The 19,273-nt window shown below is 37.0% G+C and overlaps 1 protein-coding gene across 1 annotated transcript in view; it reads left to right on the top strand.

Annotated features, from left to right (window-relative positions):
* LOC117402689 (protein phosphatase 1 regulatory subunit 14C-like) overlaps positions 1 to 2,111 on the top strand; it is a 34,240-nt gene extending 32,129 nt beyond the window's left edge. The window contains exon 4 of the mRNA XM_034004070.3: positions 983 to 2,111. Within this exon, the coding sequence (XP_033859961.1) occupies positions 983 to 1,057 (75 nt within the window). The 3' untranslated portion in view covers positions 1,058 to 2,111. The remainder of the gene's footprint in view (positions 1 to 982) is intronic.
* Positions 2,112 to 19,273: the final 17,162 nt, after the last annotated feature.

A 19,273-nucleotide genomic window follows, 5' to 3' on the forward strand; every position in this document is an offset into this window, starting at 1 on the left:
TATTTTGAGACCAAGAATGCTTGAAATCTGTATTTAGAAAAGACACGCATAAACATTTACTTTGAGACCGAGAGGGATTTATTTATTTATTGTGCATCTTTTGGTGTTGACTGTCATGGAATTTTATTATAAAACGTTGGTCTAGGTATGCAATCTCTTTATCCAGTCCTTCACCTCTGCAGTGCTGACTGACTTAAATTGAAATTGAGGGGACACATGCACAGTGGGATGAGTTTAGACTTTATTGCCCAATGCCGAGTTTGGGGTTTGCTTCAAATTCTTTTTTGTTTGGCTTTCTGTAGTATCTCAGAACCAAACAAGCCAAACTGCTAGTCATTTTGTAACCCCTTGGATACCTGTAGTGTAATCCTGCATCTGTTTGTAGTTCCCTCTGTAATAGAGGGGATTTGCTTTAATATTCTACATCTTATACCCATAAACTGGTTACTGTAAGTAATATCTTACCTCAAACATGGATTGTAAGTAATGTATTCTGTTGGTACCAATGTTTTAACTTCCATGCTAGTTCAGTCTTGAACAAACCAGCAGAGTTCTTTCATTGCGTCTCCTGCTGGTATTTGATACTCTGGATTAGGGACTCCTAGTTGATGCCTTTGGTGTCAAACATTAGATACATGGTGCCTAAGAGACAGTGGGTAAGTGTTCATGGTTTGCAAATGTCCTTCAGTTGTACTCCAAATTGTATGTGTAATATATATATATATATATATATATATATATATATATATATATATATATATATATATATATATATATATATATATATATATATATATATATATAAAATATTATTTTATTTTTACATAAGCAAAGCATTTTTGCAACACAAGTTTTGGTTCTCCATTTTTTGGAAGAGTGGGGGAGATCTTCAAATCTCAAGAATGTGTGTGGTGTTTTGTTTTTTTTTTCTTCTATATAACTGTTTTTTAAAGCTAACTTATTTTATTTTTGTGTTTCACAGGAATTCGTCAAAGAGCTGTTGTCACGGATAAGAGGGATGAGAAAACTAAGTGCTCCTCAGAAAAAGGGTTTATAATGGACTGAAATATTCATTCATTCATTCAGCAGCTGTAATTAAACTAAGCACAGAACAGACTGATATCCGACATTTAAGATCCTCTTTTTTTTTTCCCAGGTACTATTTATATTTTAAAAAATGATGTAAGGAGGGCTTTATTTAAACTCTGGTGTTTTTTGAGGTTTTAAAGTTAGTTTTGCCAAGGAACCAGGTCTAGAGACCCCTTTTTTATTTTACAGCAAATACTTTGGGATATAGAATTGTGGGTATAGCAGTTATCCTACAGATTACATTTACAGGACTAAGAGAAAGCATATTCAACAACCTTGGCTCTCTTGACCTTACCACTGTCAAATGTTTTTATTTAAGTGTTTGGTTACAGCAAAAGATTAATACTGTCTGTTACAAAAAACCAAAGCTAGGGGTGCTACTGTTCCGCTTATATTTGCTGCAAGTATGTGTTGGATTTTAATGTATTCCAGTATTAAAGTTCTTCTTTGTACCAAGCAGCAATTTCTGTCTTGTATGAAACAAAGAAGCAGCACAAGAATAAGATGGCGTCCTTGGAGACTGTGGTGCAAATGTAATCTAATGTTATGTAATTAAAGATCACCAGCCTCCACATAACCTTGCTGTATTTAGTTGTCGGTTCAACAAAGGCTGTTTTTAGAAGTGTATTCAAATGTGGGAGGTATACCCTGTGTATTTAAAACCAAGAACAAAGCTGAAGTGTGAAAATGTTTGGCCGTTTTAAAATACTGTTTGACACCAACCATTAAGGGCTTAAATATTTTTTGAAAACCATTATTGTCGGACATGCTCGTGCTAAAAGTTATGGATATAGCTTTTTTTTTTTTTTTTTTTTTTATTTGGAGGGGGGGGTTGTGGTTGGTATCAAGTTAGAGTTGGCATGTGAAATAAAAAAATGAATTTGACATTACTTTTTTTTTTTTTCCTACCTAGAATGTTTTGACACGTGAGACCTGTTCTGTACAACTGCAAGCTTTTATTTAGTGTAATTTTATGTTATTTACTAGTTGTTTTTGCTGACAATAAAAACAAGATAACACAAGTTGTATGTTTCATGGAGGTAGTGTTTTAATGTACTGCAACACTCCTCCAGCAGGAGTTTTAGTTTATGTAATGAAGTAGCAGATTTGTTGGCTTCAATCTTGTTATCACATTTGCATAATAGTTGTACATATTGTATAAAGAACAGCAACAATTGCATTTGTCTCATTCACAAATTGGGATAACACTAACTTCATTTTGACACAACAGTCCTTTTTACTAAAGAGTCGTATACTCCACCTCTACCACAAACTTCAAATTCAAATGGTTGGATGTTTGTAGATGCCAGCAACTCCATCTGTTTAATAATTGTTGATTGCGGCAAATCTTCACAGATTTCATGATTTTCAATTTTAAGACAACTGTGTTTTTGAGAAGCTCACAAGGAAGCAAGGATTGGAGTTCATAATAACCTGAATTCCTACCTGGCATCTTGGCTTACCTCTGCAGTGGTACACAATATCCCAAGCATGAATGATCAATGCTGCTTGGACTCAAGGTTGTGGTGTGTGGTTTTTTTTTTTTTTTTTTTTTTTTTTAAATCAAATATGATAACTTATTCATTTGACAGCAATGCTCTTCCATAACTATAGAATTACAGTCAATTCTGATACCTTTAGCTTTACTATTTGGTTGCTGACACAGGTTGCCCATGAACTCCTCAGTCCCCTACACCAAAGAATCATGTGCCTTTTGAATATTACAACACAAGATGTTATAGAGCTTACCTCCTTAGCTTCTGACAGAAGGGGTCTGTTGCACCCACACGGCAGACGCCTGTCACGTGCCTTTATATCGATGATCTGTTTCTACACTTTACCTGCAACAGCGAGCAGAACATGTATACACTACAATGTATGCTATTGCAGATGTAAACATCAAAGGAGATTCTGTTGCATTTTCTCACACAATTATTTATTTTCACAAGTAGAAACTAACCCTTTTTTTGTAAAATGCATACAGTACTTGTTTCAGACTAATCCATTTTTATATTGATACATTAAGAAAACTAACAAGTTAAATACATATACCACAGAATAAATCATTTATACATGTTTATTACTAACGTGATGCATAGAAAAGTTACAGAGGTATCGTCATTCATTTATTATAGGAAATGGCAAACCGGAGTTCTCCACTGTCAAGGTTGCAGTATTTGATTTGCAGGCTTCATCCACTGGGGTGAGCATGCAAATCTCGATCCCACTAAACAAGTCAGCCCAACTTGACAGATTTTTCTTTTTAACCATCTATGAAAGGATTGTTAAGGAGGGAGGGTGCAAGCTGTGAAATACCGTGGGTTAGTACATTAACACATGTGTATGTTTGGTGCTCTAAGGGTGAATTTATTTAGTAGGAGATTCAAAATACCAAGGCTTGAATTGCTGTCTGTATCTTTAAGTTTTGTGACCTACTTTTTACTGCCAGGATTGTATTGGGGCTCTGTCTGAAAACCTTCAATAATTCTGACTACAAGGTGGATATGGGGAGAATGCTTAATGACTTTGTTAGATTATAATGTAGCTTTATGCTAGACTTCTTTACGCATATTGCAAAGGGAATACACATACAGGTAGTAGAAATACACAAATCTAGGATACAATTAATAAGGTTGTTGCTAATGTGCACAGTCTCTGCTTTAGAACCATTTCAGTATCTCAATGATTATGCAGTCAGCATTGTCCTGTATATACCAGGAAGACAGTGTACTGTTACATAGCTGGGAACGAAAGGGCTTAACAGTCTCCCTCGGCGCAAGCAGCACCGCTCAAGGCAAGGTTCTTGTACTCTTATACATAACTATATTGTAATGCTAAACTTATACTTAAAAAAAAAAAAAAAAAAAAAAAAGGAAGAAACTTAAAAATATATATTTTCCAATGTTGAAATACGTTTTGATTCACATACAGTACTTCTACCACAGAGTGACGTGGACTTGACCCTCATTTGGTAATTAAGAGGAATGTGTGGATTTGCATGTATTAGACCAACCTTGCAGAGATGTGAAAAGCTGTAGGTACAGCAGGCCACATAGGCAAGAAAAAAAGGTAAAAACGTGGAAAAGTTTAGATAAAAAAAATCTGGTATAATGGGAGTTGTGCTATTGTTGCTCTGTTGTCTGTTTTCTTGAAGAGTTTTGATAGCATTACAGCAATACAGGCTGTTTTGAAATCAGGGTTAATTGTGGGCATTCTCTTAATAGCCTCCCTCTGTCAAGGAGAAACGTTTGTATGATCTGAATCAACACTTAAGCAAATGTATCAGTAAGCCAGCAGCAGTGTTAATGATTGAGGAAGAAGAGCAAATGGTAGGTTTATGTTGACTCAGAAATGCCTTAATCGAGACAATGTGGGTAAGCTATACAGTGATGGATTCAATGTTCTAAAAACACTGCACTTTCCTTAGCCATACCAACAGAGATGTGTACCCTAACCAATCCAGCCTTCCTTCAATCTCTCTCTCTCTCTCTCTCTCTCTCTCTCTCTCTCTCTCTCTCTCTCTCTCTCTCTCTCTCTCTCTCTCTCTCTCTCTCTCTCTCTCTCTCTCTCTCTCTCTCTCTCTCTCTCTCTCTCTCTCTCTCTCATATTCATGATAAATGATGACTCCTTTTACAAAGGACCCTGGACATTCCCTGTGCAAATCATTGTATCACAATGGAATTAACTACTTGCTAGAAAAAGTATTGTGAGGGTTCAAATTACTCACATGTCTGTGATAATGGCATGCAGTACACAGTTTATGTTCCATCAAATTACTAAACCATTACTGATAGCAGTTTTATGGTAAAATGTCTGTCAATTTGATTAGATGGAAACAGAGCAACAAGAATGGACCAGAAGTCAATGGACCCTTATCTTAATGTTCCTAATGGTTTAAAAATGTATTTAAATAAAAATGGACCAAAAGCTAGCATCAGTGATAATAATGTAGTGCAAATATGTACAACATATATGAAAGAGACTCTGAAGCCTCACAAACCATTTAAATGACATGATGTCAGTTAGGGGCATTAATTACACTACAGATGTAGTTGTATAGTTACAATGTAGGTACTATTTGCATATGTCACTACTTTACATATTACACAAAGATCCTTTTAATGTATCATTTCACCTACAAGTTATGGCCAAAATGAAATATTTACTACAGATGTTTTTCCCCTTGGAACTACCATAGGGAATATCAATATTATGTATGTAAGATACCAGGCATTACCCATGACAGTACTAATATATATTTTAAGTTACACCTCTATCTACACTGTAATTGATGGCGTGAAGTAATTTTATTCCTCATACCAATTCAGAAGAAAATTGTTTTTGACAATTAGAACTTTGAAAATGCATCAGTCCCGTGTGGAATAAAACCTGTGAAGAATCTACAATATCAAGGTGCAAAAGATTGGCCATGGATTGTTTTTCGTAGAAAGAACTGTATATAAACCAGATTACCTAACTCAATTCCAGTAATACATGTCCAGTGCTCCCCTTGATTTTTTTTTTTAATTTAATTTTTTTACGAGAAACATGGAGTTGTCATGTGACCCAGCTGAGATTCCAGCACATCGACCCCCAGGCTCTCGGGTCTCTGCAGTAACCACTAGATTAGACCAATCTGTCTCTTTCCACACCACAAAAAGATTACCACTGCTTTCAGGTCACACTTAAGCCCTATCCTGCAAACAAGCTGAGAGGCAGCAAATGCAACCTGAGTATGACAAACATGTCTAATAAAAAGATACACAGCAGACATAAGAAGCTACAATATTGCTATTCAAAAATATGTTCCTGTCTTTGACAATACAACATGAAACAGTGCTGCCTTCCGCCTCTGCAGCTGTTCTGTCACCGCTACTTTCCAATGAGATTGTGTGTTTGTTTTTTTTTTGTTGTTTTTTTTTTTTTTAATAGGAGCAAGCGTAGTTGTTTCTTGACGCTTGAAGATAAATTAGGTCTATTATTTTTAGAAGCTTATAGTAACACTTGCAGTTTGCTCTAGCAAACAAATATATACAAGACTGCTGTTTAAAGGAGTTTGCCTGTGCTGTAACCAACCCGCTGGAGTTAAAAGGTTTATTGAAAGCTCCCGATTAAGACTAGCATGGTTCTTTACAACCCAATGGAAACATTTTGTACATTTTTCTAAGTAAAGCAAAATTATACCAAGATATACTGTACAAGGAAATAACTGTACATAAAGAAGGTGACAGGAATATGGGTTACAAACAATACAAATAATAATGACTTAATAAGGTAGGTAACCAATAATATTGTTTGCCTTCTCTCTTATACAGTATTAATGAATTACAACAACACCCTATTATTATTTATTTCTTAGCAGACACCCTTATCCTGGGTGACTTACAGTTGTTGCAAGATATCACATTAGTTTTACATACAATTACATTATTTATTTTTTTACACATTATTTTTATACATACCATTACCCATTTATACAGTTGGGATTTTACTGGAGCAATCTAGGTAAAGTACCTTGCTCAAGGGTCCAGCAGCAGTGTCCCCCACCTGGGATTGTACCCACGACCCTCCAGTCAAGAGTCCAGAGCCCTAACCACTACTCCACACTGCTGCCCATATTAATAGCATATATTGTTATTAGTTAGTGTTATTTATTTATTTATGTATATGTATTTTTTAAATCTCATTGCTGTAAGGTCATCTTCATTGATAATACCCATCTGTCAAATGCTGGACATCTAATCAATATTAGATTCATATTTTACTCTGTACCCAAAAATAATTTCTGAAGGGGCAACACATAACACACTTTTTTATTAAGTATATTTTTATGAGTTTATATTAGTGACTTTTTTGTAATAAATAGAAAAAAAGAATACATTTTTAATGAAAACACAGAAAGGGCAGACCAAAATTGTACAGGAATTGAACATCATAAAAGATTATGTATGTTGATTTACTTTACAATGGTTTTAATTACTCAATATAAAATCCTTCTTGGGATAGTTTATATTATATTGTCTCTTGTAATCAAGATTGTATGATAACCTTGATGCGTTATTCACAAAAATTGTAGTTGAGCCTTTATTAGGTTAGAAAACCTATTTTTTTCATCTTCGAAAGTGACTAATAGGATTTATACAGAATTAACTGCTGCATGCAGGCAGAATTAATATACAACATGTCTTACACTTCATTCCTAGTTAAATAATAAAAGATCTGTGCTTTTTTGTACACGTTTAAATTCATTCCATTAACCCACTTTCTTTCAGTTGGCAGAGTTGCCTGGATTCCCCTTGAAGACATTCAGGATTGCTTCAGTCTGTTTAACTGTGTGTTTTCACTTGCAGGAAACCCCCAACACCTATTCATTTTACAGATACATGACCAAGTGTCTTTGTTTTAAGGACTTAGGACTAGAATTGTAAATGGTATTGAAAGTAGCAACCATCATTTTTCAAGTTTGGCAAGGGTATTAAGGTTAGCACCCATGTTCTTCTTCAAACAGTGTCCTAAAATCATCAAGTTGACAAACGTTTCGTCAAGTGCCTTCTTCAGTCGACTTGACTTGACTTGCGGAGGATGACATCTCCCAGAGAAGGGAGAATGCACTCATGATCCACTCGTACCATGTCTTGCTGCAAGTATGATTTCATGATCATCCATCCAAGCACTAACAAAATCTGATTTGAAATCCAAAAAGGCAGCTGGACATCAAAATGGCAGTGAAAGCAATATCTTAAAGATCAAATATTACAAACTTTGTTTAGCTGTTAAGAAAAATACTATATAAACAGGTTTGAACAGACTCATGAAATAAATAGCTAAACAGAGAATCTAAATTAAGTACAGTATGGAAATAATAAGGAACAGGAATATACCAGAGACTTCTTTGCTGATAAGAAGAATATGAACAGGTACTGTACTGTGCTTTGCTCGAAGATGGAAAAAGACTGCCATTGAGCCATTTTGGTTTTACAGTGAACTTAATTAGTCATACAAAATTAGGGGCTGTCTCATTAAGTTGCTTGTATCTACAATTGGTCAAGCTGCTTTACAGCGGGAATCTTATTCCCAGTGTTGTCTATAATCACACTTTATTATTCAGATTCATGAGGTAACTCTTGAAAATACAGTTTCACACTGATAGTAAATGTGGTCATAAAAAAGATTTCTTATCGAGAAAAACTTGCATCAGTAACTCTGAGCCATGTTCAAAAGCTGACAATGTGCAAACCTGAAGCCTGAGCTGAATGCATAAACTTATCTTTGTCAACCGGCTATGAACCTGCCTACACAGCTGAGAAAGGGTATTGCTATTGGGAATAAGGGCTTCCTGAGATAAACCTAACTAGTAAATCATGTCTGCTTAATTGCTTAAGGTCCGTGATTTGTTCTTGCCTGACATTTTCTGTGCCTTGTTTCATTTCAGTTGCAGGAACGTACAGGATCAGTTTTTCAATAAACTGCATGGTTAATACTGAAAGAACCTTGAGTGATGCTAAGCAGTGTCTCATAAAAGATACAAGTGTGTGAAATTGGAAGAAAGAAAATAGGTCTACAAAAATAAACAGAAAATGTTTAGGTCCTTGAAAGGTTGCAAATACAGTTCCACAATGCTTTTGGATAAAATGTTACTTTTCACTTCAAGGACGTGACCAGAATCGCAACTGTCTGAGCAATTTTCCAAAGTGTCAATGAATTGCTGTGCCTATCTGATGGAAAAAATGGAACAAGAATTGTGCAGCAGTTTGCTATGCATGTGGACTGGCAGAGCTACACTTGTGTTATTTTCTGAAAAGCGAGTGACACTGGAGAGAGCAGACTGCTAGTTCTAAAATTCATGTACTGCTGACAATTGATGAGGGCCAGAGTCACAGACTCTAGGCCTATAGCTTCCTTGCTCAGCATTGACTGCAAGCAGGCAATAAATAACAGCACTATGGGCTGGAAAGTGCCCAGGCTCTAAGGAGATTTTTAGAATGCAAAGCACAGTGGACCAGGAGGATCGCAAGCACATTAGGAGATAATAAATAACAGAACTGTGAAGCTACAAGGGGCCCAGGAGTCTAAGGAGAGATAGAATGGCTTGGATAAATTAAGTGCTGTGATTGGTTGAACAAGATCACATGACCATGCGGTAATAATTGTCTGCCGCACGCCTATGACATCATAGACCAAATTACTTACCTGATCTATTAATATTACTACTCCTTAATAGTAACAATTTAACAGTGTTTCTGTAGGTAAAAATGTCAACATACAACTGAAACAGCATTTAAATCACTCAACATCTTTTTTTTTTTTTCATCTGTCACTAAGAATTACAGACAAATTGGCAAATATACTGTGGTATTTATTTAATCAGGGAACAGAACAAAGAAAACTCTGAGGCAAGCAGTAGCAGTAACACTATTCAAAAGCCATCTGAGAAAACACCACGCAAGTCTCACTCAGCATGTAATATACTGTATAGCAGCGGCATCTACTTATTAAACTAAATAGCGCCTTATAAAACTGACTGTCGAGTATGCAATATTTAAATTCGACACAACAGATACATCTCACCACTACCCTCCGATTTCAGAAACATATTTAAAACAAAATTAAAATCTCTCCTGCTCTCTTCTGACACAACCGTTGGGCTTTTAAACAAGGTCGGGTTGGCATAGAATTCTATTGTGCTCGCCGCGGACTGTAAGGACTGTGGCACTGTGCAAACTGGTGATTGGCTACTTGATAAATTGAACATGTCAAGAAAAAAATATATACAAATGTATAACCCCCCAACCCCCGCCCTTGAACAAACGAGGTTTCTAAAAAACCCTAAACATCAGTTGTCTGTAGATTACTTTTTTATGTTTGGAGCATTAAGAAAACAGAATGAAATGTAGAATGTTACTATGGAAACATTGAATGTCCGATCGCATTTGCCTTATGTACAGACGAGTAGAATTTTAGACCTGGAATAATTTCATGACACATTCCTATAGCAATATCATGGGTCCGTACATTTATACTAATATAAAATGCCTCTCTAATCAGTTTACTTGTCCATCCGTGCACATACAAAAAAGCACACTGTATAGCCAGTGTTGTTGTCATATGAAGGCAATGCTAAATTTTAAAATCTAACCTTTTAAAAAGACTGCAAGTTATCAGGAAAAAAAATAACGCAATAGATATCACTAAATAGCTGTAAGGAGAAAAAATGTCAACTTTGTTGAAATACCTTCACCACATATATTTACATGTCTATTCCAATTTGCTGTGGAATCTAGGGCAAGACACTACAAATAAATCAGTGCGTGTTGTAATTTTTTTAAACCTATGTAATAAATAATGCATGCTAAAAGCAGAATTCAATATTCTCACCTTGGGTGGTTTACTTTCATTGATTAGAAAGATGCACTTTAGTCAGAGGTACAGTTGTCAAACCATCTGTGGTTCCAACTGCTTAGACTCAATGCACTGTGTTTCTATTTAGATTAATTGAGGTGTCTCAAAGAGTCTGGATACAATTAGATTTCTGTTGCATTCCTTTCAGTTGATTGATTTAACTTGCTTATTTCATTCTACTACATTTTAAGGCCTTCAAAGATGTAATACATTTGCCACTGTATAGTATAATGAACGCTTGCTTCCCATCAGATTACCCTTTGTATTTATCCTAAACATTATTCTACAGATCCAAGGATCAATAAACCTACTGGCACTCAATGCATTGGAATTAGAGTATCCCTTTCAGTCCTCTGACTTGTGCAATACAGGAGCTTCCAGGTCCTTACGTTAGGCAGCATCCATACCCACTCAATCATATTAGTGTTTACATCACTGCAAACACAAAAAGATAGCGCATTAAAAAAAAAAAAAAAACATGGCAAGTTTTTTAGAGTATATAAAATATGTCATGGTTTTGTTGCAAACAGCCTATGGGAAGAGTCTTATTATTATTATTTATTTATTAGCAGACACCCTTATCCAGGGCGACTTACAATTGTGACAAGATATCACATTATTTTTAAATACAATTACCCATTTATACAGTTGGGTTTTTACTGGAGCAATTGAGGTAAAATACCTTGCTCAATGGTACAGCTGCAGTGTCCCCCACCTGGGATTGAACCCACGACCCTCCGGTCAAGAGTCCAGATCCCTAACCACTACTCAACACTGCAGCCCTTTTTGTTTGATATACCCAGCATCCTTGTTAATGCAGACTGTACTTCTGGTGTGTACTGCCATTTGCTTGTCCAAAGAGCTACTCAACCCCAACTTACAGGTGAATGTAGGACATTGCTTAAAAATATTTTTTTTGTTTAAGTAATATAAAACTATTCATCTTACAAAACAAGTAACACATATTGTGCTTTGTAAGATTTAAGTACCATCAGTCTGTCATGTTTTATCAGCATTAAATTTAAAATTAACAAAAAAACGTGCTCAGGTCACGTGATCTGCTACTGTTAGTACTGTGGTTAATAGCAGATAGGTGTTTATAACGGAGACTTGTCTCCTCTGAGCAGCCAGAACTGCTGTTAATAAAGGAATGTTCAATTTAGGTTTTTGGTTAAAATTTCATTTTTTCTTGCATTTCAGACAATATTTTTGTTTTTGTTGTATTGAACAATTGAACATTATTATATTATAATGCTACACAACAACAATATATATATATATATATACATCATCTTCAGACTTTTTCAATCCACTACTGGATGAAGGCCTCCCCAAGATTCTTCTACAAAAGCCTGTCTGCTGCGTCCCACATCCATGTTGCTCAGGTGTGTTTCCTAATTTCATCTTGCCATCTTCCTGGAGGTCTTCTTCTGGGTCGCTTTATATCTCTTGGGATCCAGTCTAGTATCTCCTTGGTCCAGCGATGGTCTTTTCTTGTTGCTACATGTCCGGCCCACTGCCATTTCAGTTTTTTCACTCTTATAATAACATCACATACTTTTGTTTGCGCTCTTATCAATTCCTTCCTTTTCCTGTCTCTTCTTGTTATTCCCAGCATACATCTTTGCATACTCCGTTGAGTCGTTTGTAATTTTTGAGTCATTTTTGCATTGAGGGTCCAGGTCTCGCATCCGTAAATTAGCACTGGCAGCACGCATTTGTAGAAGACTTTCCTCTTGAAGCATAAAGGTAGTTTCCCTTTCAGAACCATGATTAATCTTCCAAAGGCACTCCAGCCCATTTTTGCTCTTCTGTTGATTTCGCACATTTGGTTCTCCGTTGCTGAAATGAACTGTCCTAAGTATATGTAGTTATTGACTTCTTCAAGCTTGATCCTATTAACCAATTGCCTGTGGAGTGGTATATTTATTGAACATGACTTGAGGCTTCTTCAGGTTCATTTTCAAACCCGCTTTGATGCTAGCCTTGTGTAGTTCTTGTATTCTTGTTTGTAATTCTTCTGGGCATGTTGTAAATATGAGGATATCGTCAACAAGTCATAGGTGATTCAAGTAGGCTCCATTGATCTGCAGCCCCTTATTTTCCCAATCCAGTGTTTTGAAAATGTCTTCTAGGGTGGCAGTGAAGAGCTTTGGGGAAATTGTATCTCCTTGATGAACTCCTTTTTCTATATTGATTTTGTTGCTGTTTTTATGGAGTCTTACTGTGGATGTTGCATTCTTGTATATGGTGCTGATCAAGTATCTGTATGTTTTCACAATTCCTTGTTTTTTCAGAGAGCTTAATACAGATCTTGTGTAAACAGAGTCAAAGGCTTTTTCATAGTCAGTGAATCCCAAGCAAAGTGGTACTCGTTCCTGGTTTGAATCACTTGCCATACAACTTGAAGATGATCCATTGTGCTAAATCGACTCCTGAATCCTGCTTGCTCATTTGATTGTGCCGAGTCAAATTTATCTTGAAGTCTGTTGGTGAGTATCTTGGTAAAAATGTTGTAGATTATAGGAAGTAAGCTAATAGGTTCGTAGTTCTTGAGGTCTTCTTTATCTCCTTTCTTATGTAAAAGTACCACAGATGCATTGTTCCAGTCGTTTTGGCACTTTCTTTTGCTTAATACAATCTGTAAAAATACATGACAGTATTTTTGTCACTGCCTTCTTTCACGATTTCAATCGTTATGCCGTCTTCTCTGGGTGCCTTTCCTGTCTTTATATGTTTGATAGCATGTTTCACTTCTTCCGGTAGAACGTCTGTAACTTCTTCCTCGGGTTGCGCTTTTTCTGTCTCGTCTTCGTCATCTGCTACGTTGCTCTTTTCATCTTGATATAATTGTCTGTAAAAGTCTTCGATGTTCTTGATGACAGTCCCGTCCTCTTGTTTGATTGCAAAAAATCAGTTTTTCCCCAATAATCAGTCTTTGTTTTGCTTTCTTCATGCTTTGGTTGTTTTCAATAGTTTTCTCTACCAGCCTACAGTTGAACGACCGTGTATCCGTAATGCGCTTTCTTACTGTCTTGCAGAGCTCAATGTATTCAATCTTTGACTTCACAGCTGCTGTTTGTTTCATTTCCCTTCTTTTCTTCATGAGGTCTTTTGTCTCTTGCGTGATCTTATGGTCGCATTTTGTACTCTGTGTTCCAGCGATGGTTTTTGCTGTTTCTGCAATTACTTGTGTCACTTCCTCATATATTTTGTTTACCTCAATTGCTTCATCTTTTTGCAGATCTTGAAGAGCACTGAATCTATTCTTCAGTTCCAGTTGAAACACCAGGCTTTGCTTCTGGAGCATTTCTACATTGATTGTGTTGGATTTCGTCATCACGAGTTTCGCTCTCTCCAGTGCTGTGTTTAGGTATATTTTGCAGCTTAGAAATTAACATGTACCAAAAATCTGACAGCGTACCACTTTCTGACATGACACTGACCACGTTTTTGTACGCGTACCACATTCTGCCAACGTACCACTTTCTAACACTGCACCTGCTCTATAATCCAGATAATGGCTTCTATCAAAGTGAAAAACAACGTCCACAAACTTGAACTTGAAGCTTATCTAATAAACTTCAGGTACATTCAAACAGTATTCAAAAGAAGATAGTGACAGACAAGTTGAAAAAGGCATGCAAATAGTATTTTTATTTTTTTATTATTTGTGCATTTTTCCTGAGAGATATTAGGTAAACTGTTCCCCCACTGCTACCACCAGTTTAATGAAAATTGCTTTGAGTTTGTTTCAAGGACTCGGATTCGAGACTCGAAGTCAAGGACTCGTGACTCGGACTTGGACTCGAATGATAGTGACTCGGACGCGACACTCGGGATTCGGACCTCTACTAGAGGTCTCATTCTGACCCTGACACCAAATGTCTGGATCCCCTGGACAAAGTGTGCTCACTCTTTCTCCTCTCCTAGAATGAACACTGGTATACTTGCTTCAGATACCGTTATGAACTCCCTCTCCCCCTGTACTGCCTGCTACAAACTGTAAATTCTCCTTCCTAAATTGCCGTTCTCTGACTAACAAATCTCTGCTTCTCAACAAACTTATAACTGATTTCAACATCCATGTCAGTTTGCCTTCTTCCCCTCTAGTGACCGACTTTGTCACGATCCTGGACTGTTGGACTCTCAATCTGTCAACGTTCCCACTCACACCCGTGGACACACCCTAGTTCTGATCATCACCAGGGGTCTTGATCTCTCTCTCTGACCATTTCTTAATCACTGCCAATATTAATCTTCCTGCACCTTTAGCTACTACTGATATTATTTATTTCCGTCCCAAAAATCTGCTAAATCCTATAATACTCTTGGAATGTGTCTCTTCTTCCCCTCTGACTGGTACTCTTCCGTCTTCGGTTGATGATGCGGTGTCCCTCTACAATGCCCCTTACTCAGAACTTTGAATGCTTAAGTCTGCCTGCCGCATGTCTGAGCGCAAATAGTGGTCATCTGGACTAACAGTTCAGTATTTTATTGTAATTTTCTTTGCTTTGTGTTGTACAGTGCTTTGAGATACTTTTTGTAAGAAGGGCTATATAAATACAATTTGATTCTTAACCATGTAATATACAGCATCCAGCAGTGTCTGAATAAAAAAAAACAACAAAAACCATCAAAATAAAATGTGTGCTTATGCTCCAATGCCTGGTGGTAAGACGTTTGTTAAGCATTGCAATTTACTTTTAATGTAACAAACTATAATGAGGCCAGCATCAGTGTTGGCACAAGAAGCTGAGGGCTGACAAGGTGCCTGTGAGTGCCACTGCAAGATTGGGTTCCTGATATTAAATAGGTTTAACACAGTAGTAAACTTTACAATGCTGCCCTCTAAAGGTACAATCAATTCACAACCATAGCTAAACCATTTTTTTTCCAAAATACACCTACTTGCCAAGCACCTGCATGCTCAAGGAGACTTTCATTGCATGTTAAGTCAGTTAAGTTTCCAAACAAGCTGTTAAAATAAATAAATACATACATTAAAAAAAAAAAAAGTTGAGGAAAGCTTTAAAGTAGGGGTGGGGACCAATATCGATATTTTGATATGATATATAATTTCCATATCGCTATATCATGGGATTAAAAATTAATAAATCAAGTACATTTGCACAGACATCCTTTTTATTGCTAATACTGCTAGTATTATTTAACCATTGTATGCATTGATTGGCGTTTTTCTTTTTCTAAGCACCCAATTAACAAATGTATTTCAAACATTCAACAGCTAAAAATCAAGAAAAACAACAAATCCATAACCTGTCTACCCTCTCTTGTATGCTCTACTCCCGTTTCTTCACCTGTTTCCTCTCACTGGCCGCAGCATAAAGGAATATCCACTAGAAAGTGTCCTGAGGGCATCAGATGACTCTAGGGCAATATACTATTTTTTTTCTTCCATTCAGAACGCTAGATCGCTACATTGGTGTTAGCAGTGGGATGCAGGTACCCCGGTACGCACTTGTCGGACTGTAGCCTGGTTAGCAAGTCCGGAGAGTGTAGCGTGCACGGGGGAAGGCAGCAGCAGGGCTGGTAGGTGACTTAATCACACACAAAGACATAAGCCCAATATACGCTCCTTGCACAGGAGCCGGCTCTTTAGTACAGCGGTATCGGTGCTGTGCTTTAGTGCGAGAGGTCCCGGGTTCGCACCCGCCCTCTGCCTGTGTGTGGATTGCCTAGCCCTGTGTGATGCTCCTGCCTCCGGGAACCAAAAACGCTACAGTATATAAATACTGTCTGGCGATTGTGCCTATGGAGAGCGTTCTGTGCTGCTCATTAACTTTGCGGTTTTCAACTTGTTGTATAATTGTATACTAATTATTAATATTATTTAGTCATTTAGAACACGCTTTTATCCAAAGCGACTTACAGAGACTTAGGGGTGAACCTCCTGGTAATAAGCCCCTTTCTTAATCACAAAGCCTCCTAATCAGGGAAGCGCAATCTTTCAGCATTTTTAACAAGTGCAGTATAAATGCTCCAGTAAATAATTATTAATCATAATTGATGAAATGGATACATTGCTTACGTGCAAAACAAAGGAAGAAAATACAAGTCTACAGAAAATGCAAAGCGACAGAAAGTTATACCGAATCCCTTTGGATAATTTTTATGTTGGCTCTAATAAAAACGTTTACCATTGTTAGTAGTTATTACAGTTTTTTCTTGAGGTAAACATTTTAAATGGCACATAATTATGCGGAGATGGGAAGTACACGTTAATGTAAAAAACATTTACAATGCACACTATGTTGTATTATTTATACTAACTTTGCCAAATAGAAAGCGAATATGACTGTTTCCAAAGAGATTACTAAATACTTGTCTTTTAATTGTGTGCATCCAAATACTTGTAATTAAAAGTTTTAAGAATTAAGCCTACTGTTTGTTATTCTGTCCTAAACTGTTGTGACATAAATTATTTTTTAAATAAACGGGGAGGGAAAAAACTGTGTTAATCAGATTTTTGTCCATTGTATTGCAACTGTTTTGTCCTTCAGTAGAGCGGAAATTGTAGAGATACTTGAGCTGAAACCTTGAGCTTGTATTTTGCAGCACAAGGTTGAGTTTCAGGGGGCGCTGTTGAGTTGCGTCTATCCTTCCCCTATCTCTAATCTCCCTGTCAATCACTCTCCCTCTTCTATATAAGTCTCCTGTTTCCACTTCCGCCCTCTCTAGCGTTTGTTCATTTTCGTACCCAACCTCCTCCCCTTCTCCTCCTTTCTATTTCAGCAGCCCTGCACCGGTCCCATCTGGGGGGTTAGTGAGGCTCACTTCCCCTGGCCTCCCTGGGCTACGCCCTTCGAGCTGGAGGTTCTGCATCAGGCTAGAGGGGACCCCCCCCCCCCCCCCCGGCCACATTCTCTATCCTGTTGCAGCTCTTGCGCTTTCCCTATACTTATTTCTGGAGACTCTCTCTCCTTCTCAGCTGTCGAGCAGTCCTTCGATCTCTTTCTAATCTCTCTACTTCTTTCTTTCTAGCACCAGGACTCCTGTAAGCTCCGTTCCACGTTCCTGAGTCCCTCTAACTTTTTCCCTTTCAAGGCTCTCCTTCGGAGGTCCGTTCAGTCCCAGTGGGTAGCTTAGTTCCCAAGTCGCTCAGATGCAGCGGCTCTCCGAGAGTCGGGTCCTCTGTCCCTTCAATCCCTTATAGGTAGCTCCGTTCCCAAGTTGCAACGTAAGCAGCTCTCCGAGAGTGGGGGATTCTATCTATGTGTTTTCGGGTCTTGGGTCGCCGGACCAGCCTTCGGCAATAAGGTTCTCCATCGCTGAGAGCAAGACTCCTGTTCTATCTCTTTTAACTCCCTTCAATATCTTGGCGCTCTCCGAGCTGTCATAAAGCACTACACATACCACTCACCATTGCCCCATGAAATGCTGATTAAACTATTTTATATGTAACTAGCTGTAGCAAAATTAACATGAGAATGCAATCTGATTTTGAAAATAACAGAATTGGCTAGCATGCAGCACAGATTGTGACAAAACAGAAAGAAAAGGATTTTGATCACTTCAAAAGAACACTCACACTGCAGACAGTATTGTAGCTGTATTTTTTGTATGATTATTTGCACAATATCTATTAAAAGCAGGCTTTAGAGTTTCAGTACACAATCTTTTGTGTCTGTTTATTAAATCATTTTATGGTTTTGCCTTCTGTGAACTTTATGAGACTTGCAGCAGTGGGAGGTTATACATATATTATATCTGCAAGCTCTGTTATAAGCTGATATGTTTAATGGGTATCACTTTTTAGGCATGCTAAAGTAGTAGTATTTCTCTCAAAAGGTTACCATAGTTCAAATGGATCTGTCCAGAAAAAACAGGTAAGCCAGTTATTGTTGTCATACATCTTTAAAGGGAGCAATGGTGGAAGGCACCTGCATAGGAAACAGCTGTGGCCAAAAAGTTTTGCATTACCTAGAATTTTAGGATTGAAATATAATTAAAAAAGAAAACCTATATGAACATAATTTAGATCTTTTATTTAACATCATGTTTAAGAACTACACAATGATGTTGCAAATGTCTACCGGAAGCTATCATAGCGGTACAGTATTCCATGTATGATGTAAGTATATGGAAAACTACAAAGCGGTATGTAATTCAATATGTTGACATAACATTGTTCAACAGGTTTCATTTGACTTTATGAAGCAAAATGTGTTAATTCTATAGGGTGATGCAAAACTTTTGGCCATAGCTATACATCTGTAAATTCAAATATAGTAAAATGCTAATTTATTATGTTGTGAGTTTCATATGAAATACATTTTTTGTTTATCTTGGACCTTGATAAAAAAAAAATTAAAAAATGTGTTTTTATTTTTTATTTTTTAGCAACTGTCTTATTGTATCAATTGCAGAATGATTATTAAAAAAATGTGTTCAAATGACAAGCAATGGTAGTAATTACATGAAGCCCCAGTTAATAATTTGTTTATCTGTTAGTTGTAGTCTTGTTACTAGCTCACCAGCTCTTCTCTTAGATTTTCCTAACGACTACAAACTGTTTTTGTCCTTGAACGTAAGGGCTGTACACACTTTATCAGATTCCATTTTCTGGAACTATTTCCGGTGGCTTTCCTCCAATTAAAGACTGTAATACAGATTGTTTACATAAACCTGAGTCAATTTAGGTATTTTATTAGCTTTCCAACAACCAGGTAAGAGTGAACCAACTACCTCAAACACTTCAAGCAAGTACCAGTGTCTAAATGAGACAGACCTGTTTATTACAGCATTACAGCATTTATATATC

This window comes from Acipenser ruthenus, chromosome 5 (assembly GCF_902713425.1).
Source record: "Acipenser ruthenus chromosome 5, fAciRut3.2 maternal haplotype, whole genome shotgun sequence".
Classification (NCBI taxonomy): Eukaryota; Metazoa; Chordata; class Actinopteri; order Acipenseriformes; family Acipenseridae; genus Acipenser; species Acipenser ruthenus.